The following is a 9635-nucleotide window of genomic DNA, read 5'->3' as shown; positions in this document are numbered from 1 at the left end:
TAGTCCATCCCCCAAGCACGGGAGCCGGGGGATAATGCGTTGCCGTGGCGACCCTCCCAGGGACCCGCCTCGGCCCACCCGGGCTGCCTCTGGGGAGGGCTGCAAAAATCGGAAGCCCCCAGACCTTCCCCGGAGGGCGGTCGGGACCTCCCTAGCGGGTCTTTAGCTTTGATACAAAGTAGCAAAAGTCAGAACCCACTGGCCGCGTGAGGCTGGTTGCTCCCAGGCTTCCCTCCCCGCCGCCCTCCCCGCCGCCGGCTTAACCCCCAAACCGTCCAGCCTGTTCTCCATGGAGCAGGGGGAATGGGATGCTTTCAGACCTTCGGTCCCTGAAGACACGCTGACCCGGAGAACTGTCAGGGCTCCCCACCCCCTCGAACATCCCTGTAGCAATTAGCACGTCCGAAGTCCACCGGCGGGCAGTTAAGTTTGCGAAAGTTTTTGAAGTTTTTGCAAGCCTCCAGCCTGCTCCTGCCAGAAGCCTCAAGGAGCGAATCCAGTTTCTTTTCCTGGAACCGGCCCCAGCAGCGTTATCTCGCGGGCTCACCTAGCTTAAGCCCAGCCCGGGGCAGCGGAAGGCAGTCAGGCTGCGTTTGGGAATCGGGGTCTAATCCGCCCGCCTTCCTGTTTGCGGACCAGGCGACTTCAGCTGAGCGGCCCCAGCCCCAGATCCTGCCCTTGCTTTGAGCTGCTTTTAAAAACCTTGGCCTTCGGTGGGGACATATAAACAACCCCGGAGTTTTTAAACAACCACTCCACCGCTCTGGCAGCGGCCGCCGGAATTTAATTTCGGCCTTGGGGATTCTGTTCTTCTGTCCCGGGTGGGTCTAAGCAGGGTCAGCTTTTTAGTGCAATCAGTCCAATCACTTCCTGTTCATTTTAAGGGAGAAGGCAGGCAGGTGAAAAAAAAAAGAAAAAAAAGCTGTAAAGAGCGGCTACTCTTTTTTTTAAATCTGATTAAATTATTGTCCCCTTTAAGGGGAGATCAATTTACTGTCAGCTTTCCATGGTTCCAGGGCTCCGTGGGATCTTGATCTAGTTACAAGGAAGAGTGTTCACTCTTTTGCAAAGTGCTGTGGGAGTTCTCTATTTTTAAGCTTTATGCACCTTCCAGACTTCGATTCTGATTCTAAAGCAAAACAGAATGTGCTGTTGGCTCTGCCTCTAGCGTGGCCTCCTGCCCTCTGTCTCCTGAAGGAGAGTGTTTCCTAGGGGTGTGGGCCCGCCTGGCCTCTTCCCCACCCACCTCCCTTTATCTGGATTTGCTCAGGAGCCCATTCCCATGTAAAATCGCCTAATCCCTTCCCATCCTGAGCCTCCCTCCCAGAGAGGACCAAGTCCCCCTGTGAGAGGGCCCTGGAGTCCCAGGCCCTGGGTCTCCCTTGGATAAGAGGGAGCGAGCAGCCAGGCCAGCGAGCAGCCTGGGCACTCCCCCGGCGCCCCACACGCAGGGGTCCCTGGCTTCCCTTGGGGTGAATCAAGGTCGCTTCTGAATCTCCCTGCTCTGCCAGGACCCCACGCCCAGAACTAGGTGATGACTAGAGACTCTGCGGGACTTGGAGCCTGTCGTTTCTCAAGCCACCACGCGGACGTAGTCCTTTCCTTCTGAACAAGGAAAAAATCAGATAGATTGCTTCATGAGCTTGGGGGGGGAGGGTTTTGTGTTTGTTTGTTTGTTTGTTTGTTTAGCAGAAACCTTACTCACCACAGAGGTTTCCTTTGGAAAATGACTTTTGACTGCTCTTTTTTCATCCAAGTTGCTGTACTGAGTGAGGGTGGGTGGGCGGCTACAAGATCAAGGTACGGAGCTCTGGGAAAGAGCCCCCCTGTGTCCTGAGAGCACTTGGGGGAAAGGACAGCAGAGAAGTCGGCCCCTGGACGAAGCCAGGCCCCTTCCTGCGGGAACCTGCTCAGCCCAGAGCTGGAGGAGCCAGAGGCTCTCCGGAGGGAGCAGTGCGGGGGGGCGGGGGGGGGCAGGGGTGAAAGGCAGCTCCCCCCACAGGCCAGGGCGCCGGTGTGCACGGTCCTGGGCTCCATCCGCACCACCCACCCACCGCCTCCCAGGCCGCTTCCCCAGAAATCATTCCTGTACAATTTGGGCTGTAAGTAAGCCTCAGACAATCCCTCTAAGAAGTTAATCAGGAAAGAATTACGCTGTTCCCTGTAATAAGGGGGGAAAATGTGAACCGGTGAGCAAGCCTGGCGATATCGATGAAAAGAGCGGTTAAGCCATTCTTCCAGAGTCTTCTGAAGCCCTCGGCTTTAATCTTTGAAACTAAAGGGAGATTAGAATGATGGATTTCCCTTAAAATAGATGAAAATCATCCCAGTTGCTTATCCGGGACCCCATCATGTGCCCCCCTTCTCCCAGGGAGCCCCTCCCTTGTTTAGGGTCGGAGAGAGGTGTAGTGGACTATTGAGAAAACCTTGTCTCTGCTAGTCACCCCTTCTGTACAGGGGCAGCCTGGAGAGCTGTCGGGGAGGCGCCGGGCATGCTTTGTAGGAGGGTAACATTACAATCTGTTTAGGCCCCACTGCACCGAGTCCGAAGGCACAGCACAGACACGCCTTCCGCGAGCTCAGAGGCCTTGGTGCTGGTGGAATATTCTTTCCATAAGAAAGAAACTGGTCATGCCTCCGTGGGTGCGACCGCCATCCTGAGCTTGGCAGTAGATGTCATCGCGGCTGGATCGCAGGTTCCACTTCAGAGCCTTCTCTGAAACGCTAGGAAATGAGGGCTTTGAAATAAATGAGTTGTAACTGCAAGTTCAGCCTAATTAGAGCGGGTTTCCATGCCAGTTTGAGCTGTGAGCAGCCGGGCCAGGAGCAGTGCGGGTAGGTCGCTGTGTAAAGGGTGGATATTTTGCCCAACTTCCTGATACTTTCAAAGCAGAGAAGTAAAACAAAATATGAGATACCCTTTGGCCGACAAGTCCCTTCTTGCCTGTTTGGTCTGTGCTAGAATGAAAATGTTTGTGTTTCCTCGTCTATTGTGTATCGCTTTCCATTCCCATCGCTTTGTTTTCTGTTTAAAGTTAGATTTTTTTTTAATATTCCCTCTATATTTGCTTATCAATGATAAAATCTTTCAAACTAGCAGGCATGTTAGTTTTAAATTGAACAAAAAATTTACCTAGTCTAAGGGCGTTTGTTGATCATTAGATGCTGTACGTTATCTAAATGAATATGATTTTCCTGGATTTAATATGCTCTTCCTTTCCCGCATGAAAAAACACATCCCTCCAAGATCAATAAAAGGCCACGTCAGTGATCTTGGACCCCCCAATTCTCTTTGATTCCTGCTGCATTTTTTTAAAACCAGAGGGGTAGGAGTTAAACTCCTCATTTTTTTGTCTCCAATCCCAACCTCCACCATCTTTCCTTAGTTGGCAGCCATGGTCCCGTTGCTGTGTTTGTTCTACTTGGCACCGCCTCCTAAAGCCAGGCAGTTACTGCCAGGGCAGGCGGTGAGGACGGTGAGCGAGGCCTAGGCCGGAGCACTGTGCGGGGAGCAGGCGGGAGGCTTGCAGGAGGTTTGGGGAGTTGGAAAGCAGTTGTTTATCTCCCCCTCTTCAGAGCATGAGTGGCTCGGCCGGAAAGCCATGTGGTAGATCCCGCCCCCGTGTGCTCCCTGAATGTTGCATTAAAATCGAGAAGCCGGGTCACCACAGGGAGAGGGGGATGAGAAAGTAAAAATGTGTGTTCAGGGAGACATTTCGACACCCCGAGCTAATTTCACACGGGGAACTGAAACACACGGGGAACTGAAACCAGCGAGAAAGAAAAAAAAGTGGAACCATGTTTAAGAGCCTGAAATTTTTAAGAGAAGAACCAAGCAAGCACATTTCGTGGGCATCGAAAAAATAGCAGCAAGAACTAAATAACCGATTGGGGAGATTGATTTCAATGATGTTTTTTGAAACAAAAGGGAGTTGTCATATTATTGCTCTTAATTAAACGGCAACACACACACTTATAATGGGAACTAAATGCCTAATTAGAGGGTGCCTGGGGAACAGATAGCTGTGTGTTTAAACCTCCTGTGTAGGAAACATGGCCACCAATTGCACGGAAAGGATGGGAAAGGATGGGGAAGAAAGATAAGGAGCCAGACCTCAGGTGACTGTGCGAGTGGAATGAGTAGGTGAAGAGGTGCCCACCTCCCGCGTGAGGGCCGCTGCTCGGGGTCCCCCTGCCCCGCCCAGCACGGGGTCCATTCTCCATCCTGCTCCCAAGAACCCGAGAGCTGGAGCATCTTGGGGAATGAGAACACTAGCGGACCCCGGGGGAGGGGTGACGACTGAGCAGGCCACGGAGACGGGACTTTGAGAAACGTGGCTTTGCTGTCGGGCGAGCGAGCCGATGGAGCCTTCTTTACAGACGGGACAGGAGGCTGCACGAGTAGGTGTTGACCAAAATGACCCAGCAATTCTCAGGGGAAAACCGGGAGGTGGGAACAGGAGAGGCGGGTACTACCGAATGCTCGACTGCCAGGACTGGAAAACAAAAACAGCCAAACTGTGTCTATAACTGGGACCAACGCCACAGATTCCACTACAGAGAGAGAGCGAGAGAGAGAGAGCGAGAGAGCGAGAGAGAGAACCAGGGGAGAGACCAGAAATGGCAGGAACAGGGAAAACTCGGGCCTTTGGGTGTGAAACTCTGAGGTCACTTGGAGAAGCAGCAGCAGTGGCAATGCAGCTGCTGGTACAGGTCCAGGCCAGCAAGACTGTGTCCAGAGGGTCAAGCGATGACCCAGACATGGACACTCCTCTGCGGGCCCCTTCCTGCTGCCCTCCTTGGGCCATTTTACTTTGAAATGACCGTTTTCTTGTTACCTGAGCATCAGCACGATGTGTCTGCCAGCTTTCTTCAGTAGCCCTGATAGGAAATCCATTTCCGGTCAATGACATGAAAGGGATTCCTCCTCAGGGTCCGCCGGGGGGAGGACCCTCAGGCACCTGTGAGGGCGGAGTGAGCACACCTCGGGGACTCCCAGGCCCACACCCGCGACAGGCCCCCTCCTGAGGTCACAGGGGCGCCGGACAGCGGGCCTCCCCTCCGAGGCCTGAGGTTTGGTCTCAGCCATAGCAAAGGGCACGTCTCAGGGGTCTGCCTGGCATGCCCCAGCTCGCTGCTCGTGGAAATCAGGAGTGTAGACGTGAACAGGGGTTTCAAAGGTGCACTGCAGGGGGCAGCTTCGGTCACTCGGGAATCCTCAGCTCTCGGTTCTAAGGGTCAGATTTAATTTTAAGGAAATGAGTTTAGACACTACAAGTCAAGTTGGCCTGTGTAGGCTGGCCAGCGGAGGTCTGGATAAGGGGAAGGAAGATGGGTTAGGTTGTAAACTTCCAGAAACAAGACCTTCTGGTGTTCAAACTTGGAGAGTGGAGAGCGTTGAGTGTTCGGGAGAAGGCATGGCTTGGCCAGGCCCTTGCTGTAGGTAGTCTCGCCCCAGCCGAGCGCCGTGGCCCTACGCCACTTTCCTAGGATTTGGAGATTTATATTTAGCCATGCGTAATGGGTTTAAAAGCAGAGCTTCCCGTTACTAACTTTTCTGTCGTTTTGCTTAATTTAGGATTGCTATTCGTGTGCAAACTAGCAAGGGTCACATAATATGCATTTATTTTTGCAGTTGTTCCGTAAATGACACCACAGTTTAGGACACGCCTGATGTTTGCATTTGCCCCTTGACTGGTGTGTAGGTGGTGGCTCTCGGGGACGTTCCGGACGGGACGCTGGTCACCGTGATGGCCGGCAACGACGAGAACTACTCAGCCGAACTGAGAAACGCCACCGCGGCCATGAAGAACCAAGTCGCGAGATTCAATGACCTCAGGTTTGTCGGCCGGAGTGGAAGAGGTAGGTAGCTGAACTTGAATCACAAACTATTTACATGGCAACCGACCCAAATTTCAAAACCTCTAGAAATTTCTGTGGTGGGATCCCTAGAAACACAGTCTTTCTTGTTATTATTGTTGCATCGAGCCTTTAAAAATATTAATTTAGAATTTAACATTTTTAACAGAATCTAGTTTTACATTATTGCTTTCTGATCGGCAGCATGTAAAAACATGAATTTTGGATTTCGAGGAAAGCCCTCAGCTCTTTATGAAAGTGTAAAAATATGAAACTAGGATTATTCAACGGGGGTTCTGTCTTTGATAATTATCAGAAATCTCTATAATGGGAGCCCTTAACTTGGGATCCGTGTGCTCCCTGTGGCAGGTGACAGGGTTTCAAGTGACCACGTCTAATAATTTTAAGGGAGGGGTCGTGCATGATTATTGAAATGCGGCTTCAGGTAAGCTTACCCTTTTATGATAAAATGTGAAGAAATGGCGGTTGGTAAGCTTGACAGAATATGACTTCCTAGTACATGGAATGTGGGTGCCTTGCTATCGCTTGAAGGGTTTGGCCCAGCTCACATGTCCGGAACTGACAATAGGAAAGACTGGATGATCCAGGAGAACCGTTGGGTCAGGGCAGTTCTGTGTGTGGTGTTATTATTTGTTGCCCGTTATCGAAGTGTGAGAGCAAAAAGAGGAGTGACTGTTGGCTCTTCTGCTTTCAAATTACTTTCAAATATTGTGTTTTCTCTGTATTGTAAGAACCCACGTCACACTTATAAATAGCAGTAAGCACTAGAAGTTTAATTGAAAGAGGCGGGATCATTTGTTTTGAAAATCTAATTTTTATAATAGAAAAAAATATCATTTTGAGTATAGTAAAAAGACACGGTAAACACCCAAATAACAATAGATGATTGTTGTGCTAAAAAAGTAAAGGTACAACCAATGGACATTTAAACAAGAGTCATCATTACTCTTTATGAAGGCATTCAAAAATCTAAGGAAATCTGTGTTCTTAGGGGTTTTGATTAGTTTGGAGAAGGGAAGATGGGGAAGGGAGGGGTGTTTGGCTATTGTTTTCACAATAGAATCATAGTGAGGGTAATTTAAAAAAAACATAACATGATTGAAAGTCTATGTTCATCGCCCTAACTATGTTAATAATAGGACAATGCAAAGAAAATTATATCCACTGATGGGAAGCATGAGGGATGCTGTCAGGTATACAAGCATAAGTCATTAAATGGGTTCGCTTGTTCTAGTAAAAGTCCCCGCCTCTCAGTAAATGGAACTCACATTACGATTCAGAGATGTGTGTTTAGAAAACATCTTGAAGGCTGCGGATGAGTAGCTGGCAGAGTGGGTGCGAAGCCAATAAGAACCAAGGCCCCACCTCCCGGTCCGTGCCTACCAGCCCGGCTCTAGCCATCTCCATTCCGTGCTTGTGGGTTTCCACTCTCAGGCCTTCGTAGCTGGGTAACCTTTGGTGGCCTTTCCGGAGAAAGTGATATTAGCATCGTGTGCCTCTGTGTGGCTCTTGTGTGTCAGGTTTGGGTGATAAAAAGTCGTGGAAATGATTCAGTGGCCAACGCCAGCGACATTTTTCCACAAGAAGCTCCGTGGTGGCTTTGTGGCCACGCACAGTCAGTGGGTGGAGGAGAAAGAATGAGGGTTGGAGAGCAGCCTGCTTCCTTTTCTGGCGCTGGGGGCTGGTCTCTCGTCTCGTTGGCCATTTCTGGTTGGAGTGGGTGACTAATAGGTGCTGGTGTTTACCTGGGGAGCAGGGAGCTGTTTCCCCAAGGCGTGGATTGTTTGCACTTGGCTGCCCGGGCCATGCCAGTGTGCCCTTGAGTTTGCATAAAAGCCGGAGTAGCGTCGCTACAACCCAGGCTGGGCTGTCTCTGGTCACCTGGAATGAGACAATGAACTGAAGCGTCGTGAGTGGGCAGGATCTGTGTTGCACGGTGTCTGCTTCCCATGAGTGATAGTCAGGCATCCAAACCACAGGAGCCCTAATTGAACGTCTGGCCCAGTTAAGGTTACCCTGTGTTGTTGGGCTTGAGTAATTTTTTTTTTTTTTTTGGTCAGTGCTACCAGACAAAATTGAGCTGTCAGAAGGCCCTGTGTGTCCCAGAATTTCTCTCCACAGTCGTAAAATACAGCTCGATTTTATTCTTTCAAGCGTGAGTGTCGACTCAACGTCTGCCAGATATTTTTTTTTTGTTTTTGTAATTTGCTTCCCATTATGAAGAGAGCAGATGATTCTCTCTCATTTGGACAATTAGCCTCAATCTTCCACAGGGAACCGTGCCCTTTAAAAGTTTCATTACGTTTATTTTTTGTAAGTGATCTTAAGATGATTTTTCTGTTTTTCAAAATGTGCCTATAAACATGTCATTGGCATCGACACACCCCACAGGGGCCAAGGAGGCCCAGGCTGTTGGCTCATCCAAACATTTCCGTGCAGTTTCACACTCTGTCCCCAGGCACCGTCCGGCATCTCCATGGGGCCTGGGGCTCAGCTCCCAGTGAGGGGAGAACGAGGAACGCCCTTCTCATTACCAGCTGCCGTCCGGGGAGCTTGTGGAGCCTCGGAGAAGCTGCCAGAGGCCGAACACGGAGGGGTTTTTGTGGGTTTTTTGTGCTTTTTTTCTGTTCTGCAAAACTGACCTGTCTGGGCGCTGGCTGAGGTCCAGGTTCGCAGCTCTAACCTCAAGTTCAGCCTGCAACCGGGAGAACCTGCCCGTCCGGCTCTCACGGCCTTGCTGGCTACACTGTCCCCTAACGTCCGTGGGCGAGGGCTTCGGCGCCCCAACCTTCCTCCTTCCCTGCCGCCCCTCCTGGTGCTCCATGTCAGTCGCACATCTTGCTCGGGTGTATGCGGCCTTGGCGTTTCCTGCCTCTCACACGGCGGCCCCATGGAGGGGGACGGTTCCCTGGCGAAGGAAGACGAGGCGGCAGCTCCAGGAGCTGAGAGGTGGCTGCTCAGAGCGCTCACACTCACCCGCTCGCCCTGGGACGCCCCCTGCCCCCAGAAAATGGGCGTTTGTTCGGAGTCGAAAGGACTCCCGATGGCAGAGCCGATTAGCAGTTTACACCAGCAGTGGAGGCAGGAGCTACGGGCGTCTTCAGGTGAAAGCGAGGGCATCGCGGCTGCAGCGACAGACACTGCAGACGTTTGGCCGATAGATCCAGGAACGCTTCCAGCCCGGCCAGGCCTTCCTTCACCCCTCACTCGGGGACCCGGCTTTGGTTCACTCACTTAGAACCAAGCAGGAGGTCTCCCAGGCCGTGCCTTCAGCCACACATACACAGGGAAGAGGGTCCGCGCAGATCCTCCTACCTTCCTAAGGATGCGACTTCTCATCTGTCGGGAACATAAGTCCCCTGGAGGCCTTCTCCCAAGGTGTCCTGTGCAAAGTCGGTTTCTGGGGCTGCCGGAGCTAATGCCGGAGCTTCCGGGGACCCATGGGCCCCCAAGCCAAGAACCTGTGGATTCAGACCTTCACCTCGGCCGTGGGGGGCCAGCCCCGTTCTGTGCTGCGCGCTGTAGACAACTGGAGGTGCACCCGTCAGTGATCAAGAGAGACGCAGCCCCCTGGCACCGTGCTGTCGGGCCGCTGTCTGCATGTGGCCAGGCCGGTGTGCGAGTAGGAGAGCAGGTCCCCTAAGGCTGAGCTGCAGACCCTGAGCTCTCAGTGTGCCTGCTGTGGCCCCTCGCGCAGGAAAAGGGCCCATCCTGCCGCGGGGAGGGCGCCCCTCGCACAGCTCCGGCCCGGCCTC

General features: G+C 52.1%; 1 protein-coding gene across 1 annotated transcript in view; it reads left to right on the top strand.

Moving 5' to 3' along the window:
• Positions 1–9635, top strand: part of RUNX1 (runt-related transcription factor 1) — a 100194-nt gene that overhangs the window by 6507 nt on the left and 84052 nt on the right. The window contains exon 2 of the mRNA XM_014535203.1: positions 5706–5862. Within this exon, the coding sequence (XP_014390689.1) occupies positions 5706–5862 (157 nt within the window). The remainder of the gene's footprint in view (positions 1–5705; positions 5863–9635) is intronic.

The sequence above is a fragment of the Myotis brandtii genome, unplaced genomic scaffold, assembly GCF_000412655.1.
Source record: "Myotis brandtii unplaced genomic scaffold, ASM41265v1 scaffold139, whole genome shotgun sequence".
Taxonomy (NCBI): Eukaryota; Metazoa; Chordata; class Mammalia; order Chiroptera; family Vespertilionidae; genus Myotis; species Myotis brandtii.
The sequence above is the reverse complement of the archived record's forward strand: the minus strand, read 5'-3'. Positions and strand labels throughout refer to the sequence as shown.